Genomic DNA, 23,183 nt, shown 5'->3' on the forward strand with positions numbered 1-23,183 from the left:
CTGCACAGAGTAGACTCTTGTGGGAGAGGAGAGGGCACAGATTTAAAACAAATAGCAAAAGATGCAAAAGCAGTAAAAGAAAAAGAAACATTTTTACACAGCAGGTGTTGAAATTTGGAAACATTCCCCCTGACAGTGTGGTGAAGGGAGATTCAATCAAAGCATTCAGAAGAGAATTAGACTGTCATTTGAAAGTAAGAATGTGCAGGGTTACAGGGAAACAGTGGGGGAATGGGACAAAATGAATTGCTTATTTCAGGTAAACATGATGGGATGAATGATGTGCTTCTGTGCTATAACACTTCGGTGAATTTTCTGTAGTGGCAAGTCTCAAATGAAAGGACAATGAGGCAGGGGGGCTGAATTTATGGTGGCTGTACTCTTTGCTCCCGTCACATCCCATTGTATTAACAAGCTCAATTACACATTAATTATCTTTTTTAAAAAAGATGGGGCTGATTTCATCGCCAGCCTCCTAACGGTTTTATAAGGAATTTTATTAGGGCTTGATGGATTAACCACCTGCCATATTTTATGTGAACCCTTCCCCAAATATTGAAAACATGACCAGCTCGAGCAGGGCATAAAACCCAGCCCCAGTACGGATTACTGGGATTTGAATCTCCATCTTCCTGACCATACAATCAATGCATTAGGCAACCAAGTTTTAATTCCTCCCCAGGGGCCAGTGCCAATGATGACAATTCTTTAATAAGGCGGATAGATGCACTCCATTAGAAAGTGTAATACTTGCACATGAAAATATCAAATATTTACTTGGTACAAGTTCGAGCTTTTGTCTGCATATCTCCTCTGCGTTAGCGCCATGGAATCGGTTGAGTTCTGCCAAAGCTTTTATCAGCATTCTTTCTTCAATCCTATCCACCATATTTTCTGGTGTTGTATCAAATCTGATGTCAATTAACTGCTCTCTGAAGAAAATGTCATTTTGTGTTTCTGACTGATCCTCCATGAAGATCTTCACTGCACTCACCACCTCCATGTTTTCCCTTATCCTCTGCCTAACCTGAAGGAAGAGTTCAATTGCTAAAAACAGAAATAAACAAATACAAATTAATCATAAGACAAATAGATAGACAGTATGTAATTTATTTTGTAGGCTTTTTTGTTTCCCACATCCTGTTTCTTTTTATTAAAGATTTTATTTTTATTTGAGAATAGCAACATTTCCAAGCTTCTGCCTTGTTTTTTCTGACTCCAACCTGGACAGTAAAAATTAAAAGGCAAAGTGACTTTCCTGTCACACCCAACATTCAAACATGGTGGTGTGGCAGGCTGAGGGAGGGTGGGGTTGTTGCTCTTAACCTTATATGATAGATGGATGGTGTATGGACAGCCTGATTTATACCTTTCCTCATTTTTTCATTTCTGTCAACGTTTGTTTCAATCTGGGTATATACACAGAGATCACATAACAGAACCACAGAAATCGCTGGAGAAACTCAGTTTCTGGGGAAGAGTCACCAGATTTGCAATGATAACTCCCAACAGATGCTGCCAGGCCTGCTGAGTTTCTCCGAGGAAAAAAGTGAGGTCTGCAGATGCTGGAGATCAGAGCTGAAAATGTGTTGCTGGAAAAGCGCAGCAGGTCAGGCAGCATCCAAGGAACAGGAAATTCGATGTTTCGGGCATAAGCCCTTCATCAGGATCATTTTCCAGCAACACATTTTCAGCTGCTGAGTTTCTCCAACAATTTCTGTTCTTGTTTCAGATCGCCAGCATTTGCAATTCTTTGTTTTTGTTATATCAGATAAGGGAAGCTTGGTTAATTTTTCTCCTCTCTGTCCAATCAGTGCTGCCTCATGTCATGATCTCATTTAGTACAAATCTCAAATCAAATACGGGATCATTGCTGCTTCAGTATTGTCTCAGATTATGCAGAAAAGACTGGTCTTCAACATGTAGCTCAATTCACTTTACTATCAGGGAATATGTCAGCATCAGTTCCTCAGATATGCAACAGAGTCAATGCAGGGAATTGTTGAAAGTTAAATCTGCTAATTGGGAGAGAAAACCAAAGGACAATTTAATATCAGTTGAAATAGAACCATTGGAAATTACTGAAGACATCATTGCATAGGATTGCAAACAATGGGAAGACACTGCAACAACGAGTGACAGAGAAACTGAGGTAATAAGCTAGGGCTTATGTCTCTGCAAAGTAAAGGTTTGGATGGGATATTCTGCTAACAATATCATCGAGGATGGTGACATTGTTTCTGACTGGATGACGTGCGTGGGGGATTAAATCAAAGTAAAAAGCAGGTTCCATTCTTCCACTGACTTCCTTCCTCTTGATACATAATTTAATACTTTTTTAGAATGACAAATGTATTTGATTGACCCTAAGTTTAAGAAATGACTGAGTGCATTCAAATAATACTTAATTCACAATTTCTCTGACATCATTACTGATGAATGATGTGATACAGATTGCATTAATTTTAACTGTTCTCACCTTTGTATGGTTTACCATCCACAAACAGACACAGTGTAGGGTATGACCTTTGCATATACTCCACGATAGTGCCAGCTTTATACAGAAAATCATCATGTTCAAACTCGTTCCTATTCACCAGCAGTACTCTGTCATTTTTCAGTTCCAGATATATTTTATAGTCTGCATGCTTTTTCTTTTCAAGTTGAACAAAATTAACATCAAGGGATTCAATGTAGGGCCATTCCTTTTGAAACCTGGGTATCAGTTCATTAAAAACATCTTTCCGGAAGTATGCCATAACTTGGTTCTCATAAAAACACAGGAATATCTCTCTCTGTTTACGCTTGAACCAAAGATGGTAATCCTTGGATTCTGGATTGGCCTGCACAACTAAATTTAGGCATTTCATAATGTCAATCAACTCCTCCTTAAGCTTTAGTGCTTCTTTTGGCCAAATATATTGCAGGAGATCTTCTGAAAGTTTTCCAGTGTTGACTAGTTTCATCCACTCACGGTGAATTGGAAGTGGTGCAGTTTGTATATTCGGTGGCGGGAGACAGTTGACTGGAATCATCGCTGCCATGAGATCAATAAGCCATTGAGGATCCAAGACCAAGATTGGATCTGAATAGTAAGCAAATTTCATGCAGTTCAAGACCTGTAGTGCAGCCTGCACTTGATGCATTTTCTCAGCACTGTTCACCTCTGTTCCTTGGGGACTGCCCATTATTTTGTACCATGGTAAGTACAGATCTGAACACAGCAGGTATTTCTCAGTACAGTGGAGAATATGGTAGTACAATATTGCATGATATAAAACAATGTTGTCTTCAAACGCTACTTGTCTGGAAAGTTTGTCAATGGTTGAACGTAACTCACTGTATCCAGCTCCCTGGTCATGATCAACAGAGTTGTCAACAATGAATTTCTGATCGTGAAGTACACCAGCTGGGAAATGTTCGTGAAGATAACTATAAATGGTATTCAAAGCCTCCTCAGCCTAAAGATAAAAATGAGAAAATAAGAATATTTAAATTATGTTAAATAAAATGAAGAACAACATAAGAATGAGGAATGAACAATGTTATGGTATTAATTGCAGTCAGGTTCCATCTTTTGATAAAGGACTGGATTTGCTTAACTTTACAGAAATAGGCCATGTACCCAGTTTACTCAATGACAGTCTTAATTCTTCATCTAAGCCTCATCATGTGACCCCACGAGCAAGCTGAAATTTTGGTTTGTCAGCTACAAGGTAGCAACAGCCACCCTGTTATGGCAGCTATGTTCCTGATTTAAGCAATCCTCCAATTCTCAGCTGTCATTGAGAAGTCATGATCATTTTTAAATATCAAAATGGGGTCACAGTGGTCAAAGGTTTGGGAAGCACAGCCTTTAGGGCATCTCTTTTACTTGCCTCAACTACTTCTCATGATACCCAGAACCATCCAAATCAAATGACTGTTTACAATAAAATACTGCTTGAACAAAGAAATAAAATATGAATCAAGAATACCTCCATTTACACTCTCAACCATTTTTCTGCCAATAAAATATAGAACACAAAGGCAAGTGAAAATATTGAAGAACACTGAATTCCATCAAAGTGTAAACGTATGGATACTTTTGGAGGAATTAGAGAGTGGAAAATCAAAAAGGGAAATTGTCAATACATTACTATGTCACTGGCTTAGTAATCCGGAGGCCCAGGCTAAAGAATGAGGGCATACGGGCTCAAACCTCATCATACCAGCTGATGGAATTTAAACTCAATCTAGAATTGAACATTTGTCTCAGTAATTAACTAAGACTAAGAAACAATTGCCAGAAAATCCATATAGTTATCTAATGGTTTTTAGCAAAGAAATTCTGTAAAAGTGACTATAAGCCATTCCAGACCAACAGCAATGAAACTTACTTTTAACTGCTCTTGTTAATGATAACCACATCTCATGTGGTGAAGAATTAAAAAAGGTATTTTGGAAACTTGAGGTGAAATCACCTGTCCATTGTACTCTTATTTCAGTGAAGCCTAAGTTGACACACACAGCTTGGTCTCTGGGAAAAGGGAAGCAGACAAAACAGCTTCATTCCCTCACATGTGAGCTAACAGTGAGTCTAAAAATGTATACAATGCACTCAATTGGGACTGGGAAGTCCATGGTGAGGTGCAATAGAAACTGAAAAGAGAATAAATGTCACAGATGGGTGATACGATAATTCGCAAAATAATTCAATATGTCGCTCAGGGTTTTCATACCAGTTTCAAATTAGTGCAGTTAATGAGCCCCAGAAATAGTTTAGATTCTAACAAACACTCACCAAAGTTGGATTTTAGGTTTATTTGAGAAGGAGATTCTTAGAATGACTGCAAAGGGTTCTGATCAAAAACGAGACACTTTCTTGAATATTGATTCAACTGCTCTATGTCTTGCATAACCAAGTGGAACATACACAGGATGTACTCTGCCATTTCTGCTAGAATATTTAAAGACTTAAAGACCTGATTTGCCTTGTGTTATAATTGTTCTTATTCCAGCAATATTTCAGATGTTAACGGCTAGAATTTTCTATCTGCACAAAAGTAATTAACATTGCAAGCACAAATTAATTATGTATTTTACATGGTTCTATGAATGACCAAGCCTTTATCAAAGCAATATTCAAGTCATTGGTAAAATATTCAATGTTGCAGTTTCACTCTTCTTTCTTTCCTCTAATCCTCATCTCCGTTATTGATCAGAATTCTGTCTAATTCAGCCTTGAAAACATTTCGTAATCCAACCTTCATCCATTATAAGGAAGAGAACTCCAAAGTTTTAAGATTTTCTGAGACACAGAAATCCTCCAAATTAAAATTTTGCTCCCAGCATTCTGTCAAGTCCAATCAGAATCTTAAATCTTCATCTTTCCTAATAAGACAACACCTCCATCCCAGGTATCTATGAACCATGTCTGAACTGTTTCCATAGTGAATATATTGCTACATAAATTGTACACAGTAGTCCAGTTACAATTTTAGTAGCTTTGGGCAGCTATGTTGAAACTTCCCTATTTGACACTATTCCTCTTTCAATAAAGTCCAAAATTTCATTTCCCTTCCCAATCACTTGCTGTACCTACACACTAATGTTTTGTGATTCAAGTACTAGGACAACATGATCACTTTATACCACAGATTTCGGTAGTCTCTCTCTATTTAATAATATCTTGCATTTGCAATCTTCCTGCCAAAGTGAACAAGTTCAGATTCTCCAACATTTTAGTTCAACTGCCAAAACATTTGCCTTTTTGACCTCTTCACAATTTCCATTCCTACTCATCTTTAAGCCTTGAGCAAAGTTAGTAACCATACACTTGGTCCCTTCATCAAACTCATTGCTACACACTGAACATGGTTGAGAATAGAGCACCACATCCTGTGGCATTCAACTTGTTACATTTTAGTAATCCAAAAATAGCTCATTAGTTCAAATCTCTGCATCCTGTTAGCTGACCAATGCATTATCCTTGCTAATGCGTTAATCCCAACGACATGAGCTTTGATCTGTGTATTAACATTTCATTTGGCACTTTTTTGAACGACTTTTGGAAATCCAAGTATATCACATTTACAAGTGCTCCTTTATCAACCCTGTATCAAAGACAGAAGCATAATTTCTTTTCACATCAATATATTTATTCTGTTATACTGCATTAAGACTTCATAAGTATCCTGCCATTACCTCCCTAAAAATGGACTGAAGTATTTTCCCTATGATAGATTTCAGGCAAAGTGACTTATAGATTCCTGGTTTGTCTCTCTTCATCCTTGAATAGAAGTGTTAATTTTCCATATCAGCTTTTCAAAAATCCAGAATTTTTAAAGATTACAGCCAATGCATCCACTCTTTTTTGTAGCCACTTCAGTTAGGCTCATAATATTCAAGGCTAGGCTCTTGTGGTGCAGAGATAGTGTCACTGCCAGAAGAGGGGGTGGAGGCTGGTACAATTTCAACATTTTAAAGGCATCTGGATGGGTACATGACTAGGAAGGATTTAGAGGGATATGGGCCAAATATTGGCAAAACAGAACAGATAAGTTTAGGATATCTGATCGGCATGGATGAGTTGGACTGAAGGGTCTGTTTCCATGCTGCACAACTTGATGGTGCAGCATTTTGGCCAGGGTGGCTATAAACAAGACAGGTAGCAGGCTGTGCATGGCGTCATCGCTGCCACCTGCCTGACCCTCTTTCACAGTTACGTTCGAGGCTGGGTGTCATTGAAGAGGGAGCACATGGTGTCTGCCAATGCTCTTGATGTCTTTGTAGACAGATGGACACCACAGGGGATGGGGAGCTTTACTTCCCCAATCAACTCCATTTTGATTTAGTCCCCTCCTTCTTTCCCTACTCTCCTCCTTCAATTTTCTGAGGTCAGCATTGCCCTTAACCGGCTCTGCTTGTTCATATACCATTGGCCACATAGATGTTGGTGGAAAGAAGATATATATACTGAAGTCTATTCACAGCAATGTCTTTTTTCCCTGTCTCACTATATATAAAAATACAAAATTAAGAGAAAAAAACATACAAATATAAAAACCACAGGTGACTGAGAAACAACAAAAAGGGAGGTTTACCTGCAAGAACCAAAAAGCAGACTCAGGAATAAAAAAGATAACTAGGAAGGAGGCCTTCTTGTGGCATAGAGGTACAGCCCCTGGATTGAGAGACTCTGGTTCAATCCCACCTGCCCCAGTGGTGTATAATAACATCTCTGAACAAGTTGATCAGAACAATAGGTTAATAAAAGAAGAACATTCAAGGCCATGGGCCTATTGTCTAATGAAGGTGGCATTACCTTATTTTGCAAAGGTCTGCTATTTAAATTGCTCACTTAAGAGCTTCAATTGGTGGCAGGGGTTTAACTGGAGTAGAGGTAGGGTAGGAAGGTGCTGGGTCCCAAACCCAATTACATATCTTCACCATCAAACCAACCAGATTTAGAAAGGGTAGTAAATACCACCCGCTATCTGTCCTTGCACAATCAATTTCCTCATCATCTCATGAATTGATATCAAAAGAAAGCGTGCAACATGAAGGGGCATTCAAGCTCATTCCTTACACAGACCATAAGCAGAATCTAATGATGCACCAACCAATCCATCACCACTGACGAGGCCAATCTGGAGTTGGGGACTATGTGATTGGACAGGAGGTTATGGAAAGGAAACATAGCTTCCCACCTATTAAATATGTGGCAGGAGGGCTTGTGGGCAGCCTTTCGTTCCAAAGGGCAATTGAGATCTTGATGTAGTTACGAAAGGGCCTCATGCCACCACTGCTGGTTTTCAACCAGCTCGCCACCCAGACAGGCAGCCAAGAAAACCATAGCCAATAGTAGGTATCGTTGCAGGGAGTCCTTGTTCACATGTACTCAGTGCCTGATCAACTGACCTGACATTGGGAAGGGGAGCTCCAAAAGAAGCCTGCCATCTCCTTGTTTCTGACCTCTGAGCTTTCAACTCCCACCCACTTACATTCAGCTCTCTCCAGAGATCCACGGGCGATTCTTGGTGAAGGCCCCACTGCAGTGCTGTCAGTGGCCACTGCACCTGGTGACAGTACCAATGTTGCATTCTGATTGACTGCCAGCTTCTGTGGGTGAGATTTTGGTCAATCAGGGATGTAGTTGGATGCTCAGGTAAAGAGCTGATTGAAATTCAGTGACATTGGGCCTCCTGGAGAAAAAACATCTGATCTATCTGATGGACAAGGCCTCTGTCGTCATATTAAATCCAGGAGAATGCGAGTTTAAGGCCTGAGGAATTCAATTCAACATGGAACAGAAAAACAAACACTTACATTTTTGCAGGCATTGGCAAATGTCCCAACTAGAATAACTTGGTGGGTTGTCTTATTAGCTTTGCAGAGAGAGGAAATACATCCGATCCAGTAGTTGAGGTATTCTAAAATTGGATGTGTTGTACAGTTCAATTAATAAAAAGAGCAGTTTTCAGTGCAATTATGATAATGTTAATGCCAGCAAATAATGTTAATGAAGCCTTACCATAATTTCTGATGATCTCAGGCAGTACTCGAAGTTTAATAATTTTCTTCAGTTTTAACATTACCTTCAAATACAACATTATTTGGTATAATTTTACTCTTATTATGGGAAATTTTGGATTTGAATGATTAGGTTATAATTAGACCTTGGTCATATTAATAATGGAAACAGTAATATTCTGATTTGAGATTCTTTTCTCTGCTAGTTTTAAAAAAGGAACATGCACATTTTTCATTAGTTCACACTCCTCTTAAAATAGTGAAGGTTTTTCATCTCAATTCAGTAAACCATATGCTGACTGGCTGGTGTTTCTAGCTTGTCCCTGGTTGCCTTTGAACTGAGTGGCTTGCTAGGCCATTTCAGAGGGCAGTTGAGAGTCACTCACATTGCTGTGGGTCTGGAGTCACACGTAGACCAGACCAGGTGCGGACAGCAGATTTCCATCCCTGAAGGACATTAGTGAGCAAGATGGGTTTTTTGACAATTGACAATGGTTTCACAGTTAACAGTAAACTCATAATTACAGATTATTATTAAATTTAAATTGCACCTTCTACCATGGCAGGATTTGAGCTCATGTCCCCAGAATATAGCTGAGTTTCTGGATCAATAGTTTAGTGATAATAACACTGTGCCATTGCCTCCCTACAAAATTCAAAACAAATTCATAACAAAAATATTAATAAAATATTAATTATATGTTGGCCCTGTGGTTTTGCTAACCGTTAGATGTGGGAAATAAAACATCATTCGGCTGTCTTCCTTGCAATGAGCTGAGGGATAATGGCAGCACCACCTCTGGAGAAAGCAAAGACGACAGTGCCTTTGCTATTAAGGAATTATTAATTTACTTTAATGGATTAGGGGCATGAAGATTTTCCATTTTCCATTTATTCACAGACATTGAGAAAAGATTGTTTCGTTCATGCGTTCACCTGATTTGATTACACAAAGTAGAGCCAACTATTTACTGAACAGACGCACGGGCCATGGATTTTCCCATGACTTCCCCTGATCTACTACTTTAAACTTTGGTGACAATCCCATTTATAAGCAGAATGGGGTTCCACTAAAACTAGGCGGACGTGGGGAATGCATACGCTGGAGATTAGAGTCCAGAGTGGTGCTGGAAAAGCACATCAGGTCAGGCAGTAGCCAAGGAGAAGGAAAATCGACGTTTTGGGCAAAAGCCCTTCATCAGGAATGAGGTGGGGAGCCTCAGGGGTGGACAGACAAATGGGAAGGGGGTGGGGCTGGTGAGAAGGTCGTTGAGAGTGCAACAGGTGGTTGGAGGTGGGGGTAAAGTGGAAAGGTTGGAGAGGAGGGTGGAGCGGATAGGTGGAAAGGAAGATGGACAGGGGTGGAACAGGTCATGAGCATGGTGTTGAGCTGGAAGGTTGGAACTGGGGTAAGATGGGGGGAGGGGAAATGAGGAAACTTGGTGAAGTCCACATTGATACCATGGAGTTGAAGGGTCCTGAGGCAGAAGATGATATGCTCTTCCTCCAGGCATCAGGTGGTGAGGGAGTGGTGGTGGGGGAGGCCCTGTCCCATCTGTCAATCTTCCTTCCCACCTGCCGTCCCACCCTCCTCTCTGACCTATCACCTTCACCCCCCCCACCTTCATCCACCTATTTCACTCTCAGCTATCTTCTCCCCAGCCCCAGCCCCCCTCCCATTTATCTCTCCACCCCCAAGGTTCTCCCTCCACTAAAACTAGCCGACAAAATGAGAGGAGTGCCTTATGTCAAAAATGTTTAACAACCACAAGAACCCATTTCTCATTCCAAATAAACAAACTCCTTGAAAAGGTTAACCCTCAGCGTTTAAAAGCAAATGACAGACGATTCGAAGAAGGGAAATAGTTAATTTCTGTTCTTCATCAAGATAATATTTTTGTAAAACGTGGAACGCAAATAATTGAAAACTTTGCACATTATCATTGGCAATAACCTAGTTTGTTAGATCAGATGTTCAAAACAATGTCACTTTAATGTACCTTTCACAGTAAATCCACAGGTATCCGTTATTTTCTGTCCTCTAAGCAGCCTCTCTTTTGTTGGTACTGTGTCATTTAATCCCAGAGTTAGATTGATGACCAACAGGTAGACAGCATTGTTCGGTAAAAAGGGCATGTGCATCTGCTGATACTCCACATGTCCTCCAAAGTCATAGTATCTAAATATTGAGAACTCTTCAGGCACTTGGGTGGGTTCTTTCACTTTCAGCAGTATCTGCTGGGCAAAGCTTTCATTCACAACAGCACCTACCACAAAGAAACGTCTGCAGTTATTTTTTACAGTCTTCCATGCTGGAGATCTTGGAAAATGAACTTAATGAGAAGCCGAAGCAAAATACTGCAGATACCAGAAATCAAATCAATTTCAATAGAAACTAATGGAAAGTACTCAACCGGTCAGACAACTGTTCACATATCTATAACGTATGTTTTTATTAAAGGGTAATAGCACAGATTTTGTTAGAACTTAGGCTTGATTTGGCTTTTATACACCAAATTTCCTGTCATCTTATGGTTGAAAACTTTGCCGCACCACCTGTTTTACTGAGTTAATTTATAATTAAAACACTGCACCCTTGCAAATCTTCCAAATTGAGGAAACTGTTAAGAAGGCAATAACTCAACCAAATGTTGAAAATCAGCTGTTACTGAAGAACAAAATAAGGCGCAAAAATAAGTTTGAAACCAAAATATGATAGATGCTGGAAACCTGCAATAAAAACCAGAAGATGCTAGAAATATTCAGAAAGGCAAGCAGACTCTGTGGACATTTAACAGGATCTTATGGAAATTACAGGGGTCACAGCAATATGTCTTAGAACCATATGGCATGCCCCATGCAGTTGCTTTTTGAAAAGTAAAAAATGAGGTCTGCAGATGCTGGAGATCACAGCTGCAAATGTGTTGCTGGTCAAAGCACAGCAGGCCAGGCAGCATCTCAGGAATAGAGAATTCGACGTTTCGAGCATAAGCCCTTCATCAGGAATGATGAAGGGCTTATGCTCGAAACGTCGAATTCTCTATCCCTGAGATGCTGCCTGGCCTGCTGTGCTTTGACCAGCAACACATTTGCAGCTGCTTTTTGAAAAGGTCTACTGCATCTTGTGGCACTCAGGCACTTGCCAAAATTTTCCCCAGAAACAAAAATATTTGTTGTGAAAGTCCTCTCCACCGGCAATCAGAGATCAGGCTCCTTCTTACACTCAGCAGCGCCGGTGGGCCAGCAGTGGTTGCAGCTGGTATAGCACCTACCCATGGGCTTGGATTGAGCAGGAACCCTGGCTCAAACAGTGATGGCAGAAAGGGGTCTGAAATAACTCCAAAGAGGCTACTATCGCATCACCCTTTACTTACACGTGCAAAGTACTTGACACTGGTCTGGCTTCCTCTGAGCCAGCTCTCCCAAGTGAACAGAACCTCTGACACTCCTGTTTGTATCTGTCAGCCAGGACTCCTTGATTAGACAAGGTTAACAGCCCCAATCAGGGAACTCATATTCTATGAGGTCCAAATGGCTGACTTTGTCATGATCACAACAGGGTCCAAGGATAGAGGTTGAGGAAATCAATGGGAGGGGGCTGGAGTGGGGGTCAGCAGCAAGAACAAACAGATTGTTCTCAGTGGCGATCTTTCTGATCCTGGGTCCTTATCTTTCATGAACCCTGCAAGAAAACATGGCAAGGTTTACTTGCAGGGAGCAGGGCAAAGTAAGGTGGTGACTCTCTGCTGGATAAATTCCTGTTCTGTCAGGTTACATGAACATCAGTTGTCCATTTAAATGCCTGAGTTAGCAGCGGATGAAGAAATATCATCTCCGGGTCTTCCCACCCACAGGCATGGAGGTGAAAAAGTGGTGGGGTCCTTGCCCACCATTTTCCCACAAGTTAATTGCATGTAAGGTCCCCTAAACACCACAGGGGAAGTCACTAAAATCCACTCAAAGCTTCGGATTGTGATAGACTGACCTCATGAAAAATTAATTCTATTTCTTATTATGGATATGTTTAATCATATTTAAATACATAATATAAATTTGTATTATAAACAAGATCAGCCTTTGTTTCCCATCTCTAATTAACCTTTAGATTGGCACTCCAGGCCAGTTCAGATCGCTGTAGGCATGGAAATACATGTAGGCCAGGCAGGTCCGGATGGTAGATTTCTCTCCATAAAGGGCAGTAGGAAACCTACAGAATGTTCAAGAACTTTCGAGATAGGATGCAATTTGCTGGGACCATGGGGTCAAGGACTGTTTTTTTTGAGAAAATGGCTCGTGACCACGGATTTGAAGTTGAAGAGAATTGCATGAACAGAGAGAAAGGAATGTACACCATGAAGTAAAGTATCTTACAAGGAGGACGCACACACCGGGTGGCCCTGCCCTTCCCATCCCCACTGAAGAAGTAGTATAGCTGCCCTCAATTTCCACGACAAAAATTCATTCCAGGAGGCCAGGGAATTGTTAAAACATCACCTTTGCCAATACAGAAACCATCAAAGAGTAAGGGTCAAACTGTTTGGGATTACCAAATTCTCCAAAGTCTCATTGCTTTAAGGGCTGACAGAACATCAACTTACAACAACATCAGCAAGACAGCATTCTATCTCCTCAAAGGCCAGCTAGTGCTTGACAAGCATTTGAGCACTTTGCACATCAACACATGAGATGCACAAAGCTACCATGATGCATCCATCCTCCAATGTTTAGTCCTTCCTGATTTCTTCACGGAAAGAATCAGAAGATGGAAGATAGGAAAAAAATTGTGGTTGTAAGAGCTGCTCCTTTTTTGAGGTATTTTAGGTGTTGGAGGTGATTTCCTCGAATTCCAGGAGTAGCAATTGCTGTTTTACATGCTGTTGCATTGTTTTGGAACTTTGGGAGAAAAAAATCAAAACAATGGCATTTTTAAAAGGGAGAAAGACAGACAAAAGGCGCATGGTTAGTGAGGGAGAGACAGAAACTAACCTAAGCTGCTAACTGATACAGCAGTGAATATGCACAGTTACTGTCTTTGCTGTTTGAGTTCACGTATCTCTGGACATTGGGGTGTATCTAGGAAAAATTAATAAATAGCGAAATTCACAGCTGACCTTGGATAAAATCATGAGGGGCATAGATACGATAAGTAGATAAGGTCTTTTCCCTGGATTGGGGGATTTCAGAACTAGATGGCATAGATTTAGGGTGGTGGGGTGGAGATATAAAAAGGACCTAAGGGGCAACTTTATTGTGCAGAGGGTGGTGCATGTATGGAATGAGCTGCCAGAGGAAGTGGTGAAGCCTGGTATAATTATAGCATTTAAAAGGCAAGTGGGAGAGTATATGAATAGGGAGGGTTTAGAGGGATATGGGCCAAATACTGGCAAATGGGACTAGATTAGATGGTGATATCTGGTCAGCATAGACGAGTTGGACCGAAGGGTCTGTTTCCATGCTGTACATCTCTAAGACTCTATTACTACGACTCATGCATAGCTTAGGGGTGACAAAGTACCACTGTACCACTGCTCCTGCTGCTAACCCCACACCCTTCCAAGGTTACCATAGCACTGATTCCAAGTAGTCCCAGTACAGTTTAAAAACCCTCCGGAGAATATGAATCGCGTTTCTATATAGCTTGGTGGCACTTACCATCAGAAAAGTGTGCAATCTGCCTTTGGATTTCTCCCAGGCTGGCTTGGAGGCCTGAATCAGGGAGTTGTGTGTCTTTTCCCTCTCACTTAGTGCCATGCCATCTGGTGTCATAGTTTAAATATGAATTCATCATGAGAAATATTGGAATAATACACAATGAAGTTATTGGAGAGTGAGATGAGAGCAGCGAATGTGATTGTTTCATTACAGATTTGTCCTCAGCCTATTGTTGAAGAATGCAGGCAGAATTGTATTTTTTTACAGGATGCACAATGTTTACCTGCTTACACAAGTGAATATGCAAATATACAGATGCAGGAAAATCACATGCAATTTCCACCACAGGCAATTGATGGGTGCACAAATCTTTAAAATAAAGTGATGTAACTAATTTTGAGGATATCAGCCTTTAGTTTTGGTGAGTAAAGCATTTCAGAAGTGTATTTCAGATACTCCAGCTTGAGGTTTGCGATTTTACTCATGTATTACAGAACATTGCACTGATTTTGTTTTAGAAACATGCCCGCTAACATACCTTTATCGAAACACTCTTGTTCTCCTCCTGAACAAGCACCATTCTGCTCTGTTTGTGTTCCTAGACGTTAAGAAATAGCTTGTGACTCAAAGCACATTCCACCTTTTTATTTTCATACAATATGCCACAGATGTTTTTATCTAAAAAGGCAACTAGAGCAAAGGAACACCATTCCTTGCGAGCTCCCACAAAGTGCTCCTCCCCCCACCCAAATCAGAGTTGGATCAATATCATTGTTCCTGCAATGGTGTAGCATTTAAATCCTCAAATTCCCTTCCTATTAGCACAGCACTGTGGGTGTACCTGCACTATATGGGCTGCAGTGGTTCCAGAGTCAGCTCATCACTTTCACAAGGCCAGTTAGAGATGGGCAATAAATGCTGGACTTGAGAGTGAAGGTCACTTCTAAGGAACAAATACTGTCTCTTGTACACATGAGGACATATGGACAAAAGGCTCTTTTCTCTGACAACAGACCAATGTTGGTTCTTTGCTCACTGAACATTTTGTGCTGAAGGTGCAATGCACATTATATTGCACAAGTTACATGGCATTACAATATTAAAACTGCAGAAATCTACTTTTCTTCTCACATTTCTCCCCCTCAATTTATTTAATTATCACTATTTCCGATCCTTTTACCTTGCCATATCTGATTTTGTTGCTTTAGGGGATGGGAGTGTTGCTAGCTGGGTCCATGCTTATTGCCCATCCCCAGCTGCACTCGAAAAGGAGCTGGTGAGCTGCTTTCTTGAGCACTACAGTCTATTTTGTGTAGGCACACCCACCATGTCATGGGGAGTGAGTTCCAGCATTTTGACCCACTAACTATAAACAAATAGCAAAATATTTCTTCTTCAGGATGGTTAGTAGCTTGGAGGGGAACTGCAGCTGGTGGTGTGGCCATTTATCTGTTGCCCTTGTCCTGGTAGATGATAATAGTCCTGGGTTTAGACGATCCTGCCTAAAGAGATTTGGTGAACTTCTGCACTACATTTTGTAGACTGCACATACTGTTGCTGTTGTGCATTGGATTTGTTTCTGAAGGTTTGAGACCAATCAGAAATAACTGTTCGTGAATTTTTTTTTGCACATTATACAAGAGAGTTGGTTATGTTCCTTTTTTTATTGGATTTAGTCAGATACAATGATGATTTAAGTTGAAACATTAAATAATGTGTAAAATTAACAAGTTTGAAGGGATTCTCAGCCATAACAATTGCCTTTTTTCATTATGAGCACATCTGAATAGTTCAAAATCTTACAGAATATTGATAGTCTATGTTCAATAAATTAACCATGTGCAAGGCATAGCTCAGGATTTGTTCTGTGCTATTTTGTGCTTAGCAAGCTGTAATACAAACTGGAAAAGCTGGAAAGATCAGCATCTGTGGAGAAAGTAAGTTGGGTTCTGTGATTCTTTGTCTTGAACAAGATCCAGATTCTCAATTACATTATTGAGAATGATGTGGAGAATGCAAGGGTTAAAACAGCTCAAGCTGGTTTTCTCTGTATCTTCTATTGGCCTCCTTGGCTCCATGATGGTATTTTGGAGAGATAGTGGGAAAATTCCCAAAGGCAAAGTTTGATGCAAACTGAGATTTAGTTTTTGAAGATTTAGATTTTTGGTATAAATAGTCTTGCTCACTGTATCTCATCTCAGAGTTGAGGGAGCTCTCAGATCGGAGAGAGACTGAGAGAGAGAGAGAGAGAGAGAGAGAGTAAAGAGTTTGAATCGTTCACCTGTTTAAATATAATAAAGACATATTTTACTTCAGCAATTTGACTTTGAGTGTGACATTTGTCCCACAACAGGAAAGCTCAAGGTTTTAAATTAATTAGGAGGCATTGATGAGTTGCATACACATTTTGTGCATAGCTGATGTCCTGATGCATCAGATAATAGACTAAGAGGAGTCAAATATTATAGTAGTCTTAAAGTCATTGGGATCCACCACCCAGTATACTTCAGAATGTCAGGAAAAAGAAATACATGTGCATTACAAACTATGGACAACAACTATAACCTCTGTTTGCTGTCAATCTCTTGATATGTTTAACTTCGGCAATAATGCTTCCTCAGTGATACTGATGTCAAAATCCAGACTGATCTGAATTGCCATTTTGGCAGTGAGTGTTGTATTACTTCAGTTTTACACTGAGTATATTCTTTAGAACATAGAAATGTTTGTAGCTTATCTCAATGGTCAAATAAGTCAGCTTTTTTCTACTGTTAACAGTTTATGTTTTATCATTGTATGTGTACATCATGTGGAAATGTCCTGTTTCAGTATGTTTTGTAATGACAATTGGTGTCATATAAAAATAAAATTTAAGTTCTTATTCTACTAATCTCTTCAGTAACAGAAGATGAAATAGACAGCCAGAAGATTTTTTAAAAAGTGCAAAAATCACATCCTTTTCTTTCTTTATTTTTGGACTAAAAGATTAAAAGATACCAGAAGGTACTGATTTAAACTAAGGAAAGTGTGCAAAGAGATAGCTGTAGTTTTTAAAATCATGTTTACTTGTGTGCATTATGAGCTGCACACAAACTTGCATCTTTCCTAGCTTAGAAGGGCAAAAGCACATGCGATATAGGTTCTGAACTAAGGGGAACCATTGCTTGATGACAACATCTTGATTGGCTGCTGACAAGATGATTATGGTTTATGTAGGAGTAGTGGAACCATTTAGTCTACAAGACAGCATCAGAAATCACTCTCTGTGTATTTCTTTCTTGTACTGAGGTACTAGAATGTCTCCATTAATAATTAACTGCCTTGCAGTCCCCTCGCTGAAAATTCCCTGCTGAAGGAGGAATAACTCTTAAAGACAGCAAAAAGTCAAATCTTCGAGCAGCAAATGAAAGATAGCATTGAAATCCAAACAAGTTTGTCTTGTTGGCAAAGTCCTTAAAAGGAACAGAAGGAAAGCAACTCATCAACTCTTGTAGGCCAGACTAGTGCTATTGAATTGGGTTTACCTGATTTTCTTTGACTCTTAATATCCATGTCGATCTGTCTGTTTGTGAAGGAAGAATTTAAGAAGGGCTAGAGTTTAAACTTTAGAGAATTAAGTTAGCAATTCATATTTCCTAATTACCACTGGTTAAAGACAATTTGTTTGTAATGAATTTTCATGTTAAGTACAGAAACCTGGTGAATGTTTTCTTTTAACCGGAGTTCATTAGTAAGACAAATTGGGATTTCAGATAGTTACCTAATTCTTTTTACATTTGTAATGACTGGGAATAGAGGTTGATTTCCAGTGCACTGCCACAGTGAGTCACGGCAAGACAATCAGTAAAACGTTAGTTGGAAAGTCAGAACAGGGCTGCAAACAATTTAAATTTTATTTCAGGCTTAAACTGCTTTCGGGAAAGACCTGAAACAGCATAATCAGTAACAGAATGTATTTATTTCCCATTCAAAATCACTTTTTTATAGATTTTTAGTAAAAGACAATGCATATATGTTTACTTACCTTCAAGGGGCTGTTTGTCAGAATTTAAAACACAGGATGCAACTGCAGTCGTTAGGTCATCACTCGGATTATCTTTATATGTAAGAAAGGACGTGTTTGGAAAATGATTAATGTTTAGAATGTCACATTGGTTTGTTCAGAGATTACACATTCAAATAATCTCTAAGTTCAGACATTGGCTGCATTGTTTATATCTGAAAGAAGCAACAGAAGAAGCAACACTACATGAAATCATATTAAATTACGTGAAATTAGAACTCTTCATAAAAAAGGAGGAAAAAAAACCGATAATGCTGGAAATCAAAATTTGGAACGGACAATGTTTGAAAATGCACAGCAGGTCAAACACATCAGGAAAGAAAAAAAAGATGTGCTTATGTTTCAAATATAAAGCCATCTGGGATTACACACTGGTGTCCTTACTAGACAGCTTTCCATCATTATCTGCTTTTTTACTTCAAAGTTGAATACCAATCAGTCAAATTTGGATGGCCAATGGTCAGTTCTCTACCACACTTGCTGACGATAAGCTCATTGGTGTGGGAGAAGCAATCTGTAAATGGGTAGTTAGGAGAGTACATGAATGCAGTGATAGCATCACAAAGGGCTGCATTTAGGCAAGGCCAGGTTTGGAAGCTCTCTTTAGCCAAGGCCAGGATCAGGATATCTTTGTGGGGAGGTGAAGGTGGCAGGCTGCAAGAGTTACGGTGAGAGGAGACTGCAAGATGGGTCTGGGGAGAATAAGAGGCTGCCCATTGCTTTGAGGAGGAAAAGGAGGCTGCAGGAGGTTACAGAATTGCAAGGTGTGGGAGTGCTTGAATGCTGGTGTGGTCCAGGGAAAGCACACCTCTAAGAACCATCCTTGGGTGCAGTAATTTTGGCTTAGGTGTTATGAGCTGGAGCGGAAGTGGGTAATGCAGATGCTGGAGATTAGAGCCAAGATTAGAGTGGTGCTGGAAAAGCACAGCAGGTCAGGCAGCATCCGAGGAGCAAGAAAATCAATGTTTCAGGCAAAAGCCCTTCATCAGGAATGAAGCTGCAGGTTGAGTCCTAGACAATGTGACACCTAAGGAAAGGGGAAAGCTACCTGGTTATTTTGCACCAGGAAATGGTCAAGCCTCTTAGGATAGTGTCTCCTGATTTGATCCATGATCGGTGACAGGACAGTGTAGCTGCAGCTGAGATGAGGAAGGCTTCCCAATGGGCAGGAGCCTGAACCTTTACAATGAACCGACAGGTTTGAGGTTTTGTCAGCTTATTTGAATGAGAGTAGGTGCTGCAGGATGGATGAGCGAACTGACCTATGGCAAGATAGGTGGAGAAAGAAAGCAATATAGCAAAAGTAGGGGCCAGTAGGGTGAAGGGAATTGGTACCTTTCACTGTAGCAAAGAGCAAAAATCCAGAGGGGGTGTTGTTTTCCCCATACCATGGTGGCTCAGTGGTTAGCACTGCTGCCTCATAGCGCCATGAACCCGGGTTCAATCCCTGCCTTGGGCAACTATCTGTGTGGAGTTTACATATTCTCCCCGTAAATGCGTGGGTTTCCTCTGGGTGCTCCGGTTTCCTCCCATAATCCAAAGATGTGCAGGCCAAGTGAATTGGTCATGCTAATTTTCCTATAGTGTTAGGTGCATTAGTCAGGGGTAAATATAGGGTTGGGGAATGGGTTTGGGTGGGTTACTCTTCGGAGGGTCAGTGTGGACTTGTTGGGCTGAAGGACCTGTTTCCACACTGTAGGAAATCCAATCTAATCTAATACCATACCAGGTCTGCTCAGACCTGAGTAAAAACTTTGATAGAGAAGGGGAGGATCCAGTCATTGTTGGCGCCAATGACATTGATAGAACAAGGAAAGAGGTTCTGCATAGTCACTATGAGGAGATAGGTACGAAGCAAAATCTGAAACATACTTTCTGGATTATCACCTGAACCATGTGAAAATTGGCGTAGAGCAAATTAGATTAGAGAAAGGAATACATGGCTCAAAGACAGGTGTGGGAGAAGTGGCTTCCAGTTTGTGTGGTTCAAACAATAGAATAGGGGAAGGTCAGGACTATACCACTGGAATGGTCTACTCCTAAACCATGCTGGAGCCTTTGTTCCAGAGAGCCTTAGAACTAGAGAAGTAGACAAAGAATTTTAAACACAATAATCGGGGCAGGAGATCCAAGATGGACAAATGTGGTAAGTAGAAGAGCAGAGACAGACAAGAGAAAGAGGTATTAATATGGGTAATGAAAAACCCACCATGACAGGAAGGGATACAGAGTACAACTCTAAGAAAATATCAACAGTTAAAACTAGAGGTTACAAAAAAAAAGTGACAAAACTAAACGTTTGGTTGACTTCATCCTAGGGCAACAGCAGAAGCGGCTAGTGAAATATTTGATGTGCAACTTCCAGAATTCTTTAGACTCGGGGAAGGTTGCATTAGATGGGAAATCTAACTAGGATGGTGCCATGGCTCAGTGGTTAGCACTGCTGCCTCACAGCACCAGGGACCTGGGTTTGATTTCACCTTTGGATGACTGTGTGGAGTTTGCATTGGGTGCTCTGGACTCCTCCCATAGTCCAAAGATGTGCAGGTTAGGTGTATTGGCCATGGGTATGCAGGGTTACAGGGATAAGGTAGGTTTGGGTGCGATGCTGTTCGGAGGGTCAGGGTGGGCTGAAAGGCCTGCTTCCACAATGTAGAAATTCTATGGTTCAAAAGGGCATCAGTAATAGTGAGATGGCACCAGGTAGAGAGGACTTTTGTTCTTGCGACAGCTCAGCGAAGGGGACTCATGACCATGGTCCATGATAGAGCACTTAACAAGAAGGACTGTAAAGATGAAGACTCCCTTACTTCTTCCTTTTTCTGCCTTTATATTCTATGTTTTGGTTTATTTTTCTGTGATTAAGATAGCGTCAGAGAACAGTGACATTATGCATCACATTTCACTATATTTTGTAACAAGATACACGTGACAATAAATAAATCAAATCAGGAAGACAGAAAGCAGGAAACTATATGTTTCCCCAGGGAAAATATTAGAAACCATGATTAAAGATGTTATAGCAAGACACTTCAAAACATTCAAAATAATCAGGCAGAATTACCATGATTTGTGAAAGGGCATTCAAGCTTAAACAATTTATTAGAGTTCTTTGAAGAAGTAATATGTGCTTTGGATTAAGGGGTACCAGTGGATGTACTGTACTTAGATTTCCAGAAAGCATTTGATGAGGTGACAAATCAAAAGGCTCTGGTGAAAAATAAAATCAGGGTTCACTGATGGTCTTTCTGCAGTTAGTAAGATATCAGATGTGGTAGGAATGCTGGATACATTCTGCCTCCCACATTTCCTCACTATTTCACAGACACAGCCCTCCTTCCTCCCAACCTGCCCATCTTGTGACAAGGTGTCAGCAATTTAATATGGAAATGAGGAAGAATGCCTTCTCTCATGGATTTTGGAATTAATTACCTCAAAGGCAGTGGAGGTTGAATCACTGCATGTTTTAAAGACAGTATCAAATAGATAATTAACTATAGGGAAGTCAATGGTTCAGAGAACCAAGTGGGGAAGTAGATTTGGGGTCACGGTCAGATCAGCTATATGTTTACTGCATGATACAGCAGGATCAAGGAACCCCAGCTGGTTAAAGAACCAACAACCAGGTGGAGCAAGTCATGTTTCCCTATGCTTACAGTGGTACTGTTGCCCAAGAGAAAGATCTCATCCATAAAGTTAACTCAACAGGGGGAATAACACTGCACTGAGTCACCACAAAAAGAAAACAGCATGCAACTTTCACACATGTTCTTAACATAATAGTTTCTACCCACTTGTTTTCTACACAGCATTATAACAACTAGATTATTTATCAAATTACCATGTTCCAATACCCTACATTTCACTTTGGTTCAGTCTGACTAGTGAGGGAATTCAAACCTGTGATAGAATCTAACTGAATAATTACTTACCTAACTTTTTCTCCCAGTTTTTAATATCTATTTGTCCAATCCGTATTCCATCAGTTATGGGCTCATCCACCCGAAATGATTCATTCAGTAATCTGCGCAGCAGAGTTGTCTTCCCAGCACTCCTGTAGCCACAAACGGTCAATGTCCTGACATGAAATGGGACGTTTCCTTGCTGAAATACATCCTGAAGCTTTTTCTTGATTTCATCTGTTGCATCTTCATTTTGAATTTCTGCTGATGAATAAAGACATATATCAGGCTCAGTAATCAACAAACATGAGTTATTCGTAAAGTTGATGCTATTTAATACTCAAAACAGGAGGTTTACCAAGTGCTTTAATATGTCCCTGAAGAAGCAATGGTTCACATTGTGAACCATGCTTAAAAGAATATGAAACAGTTAAAGATTTTGAGCTTACTGACCCACATACTTCTGTCATGACAATTAGGAACAATGATGTGGAGGTGCTAGTGTTGGACTGGGGTAGACAAAGTCAGAAGTCACCTGACACCATGTTACAGTCCAAGGAGTTTATTTGAAATCACAAGCTTTCAGAACGCTGCACCTACATCAGGTGGGGTGAGGAATAAGGCAAAACAAGGCTAAAGAAGCGGGCAAGTTACATCAGGTATTATCCTGCGCTACAGTTTCTATGGAACCGTATTTGGGGCAGAACCTCAGTCCCACAGCAGGGGAGTTTCCCTCAGATCTTACATTGGATGGTTTGCCAGTGAAGTGGCACTGAGATACTGAGAGGTGCCTAGCACCACATTCCATGGCAATTAGCCAGCAATGCCAAAGTTCCAGGAGTGAATAATAAAGTAAGCCCTGTAGGATGCCGCATGGGCATCTGCCTCAGAAACCTGAATTATCACATGGACCTTCAATAATTTATGCAGCATGGCGGCTCAGTGGTTAGCACTGCTGCCTCACGGGGCCTGGGTTCGGTTCCTGCCTCAGGCAACTGTCTGTGTGGAATTTGCACATTATCTCTGTGTCTGCGTGGGATTCCTCCAGGTGC

At 40.5% G+C, this 23,183-nt stretch overlaps 1 protein-coding gene across 3 annotated transcripts in view; it reads right to left on the reverse strand.

The window, feature by feature from the left end:
* The window catches only part of LOC132821081 (uncharacterized), a 33,859-nt gene that overhangs the window by 9,009 nt on the left and 1,667 nt on the right, over window positions 1–23,183 (reverse strand). For 2 of the 3 annotated variants that reach the window (XM_060833601.1, XM_060833599.1), the window contains exons 3-9: window positions 22,162–22,395; window positions 18,191–18,262; window positions 14,705–14,764; window positions 10,515–10,781; window positions 8,311–8,414; window positions 2,480–3,461; window positions 778–1,047 (exon numbers count right to left, since the gene is read on the reverse strand). In XM_060833601.1, coding sequence (XP_060689584.1) covers window positions 778–1,047; window positions 2,480–3,461; window positions 8,311–8,414; window positions 10,515–10,781; window positions 14,705–14,764; window positions 18,191–18,262; window positions 22,162–22,395 — 1,989 coding nt within the window. The remainder of the gene's footprint in view (window positions 1–777; window positions 1,048–2,479; window positions 3,462–8,310; window positions 8,415–10,514; window positions 10,782–14,704; window positions 14,765–18,190; window positions 18,263–22,161; window positions 22,396–23,183) is intronic. The other variant, XM_060833600.1, reaches the window with a different exon arrangement.

The sequence above is a fragment of the Hemiscyllium ocellatum genome, chromosome 12 (genome assembly GCF_020745735.1).
Source record: "Hemiscyllium ocellatum isolate sHemOce1 chromosome 12, sHemOce1.pat.X.cur, whole genome shotgun sequence".
Lineage (NCBI taxonomy): Eukaryota > Metazoa > Chordata > Chondrichthyes > Orectolobiformes > Hemiscylliidae > Hemiscyllium > Hemiscyllium ocellatum.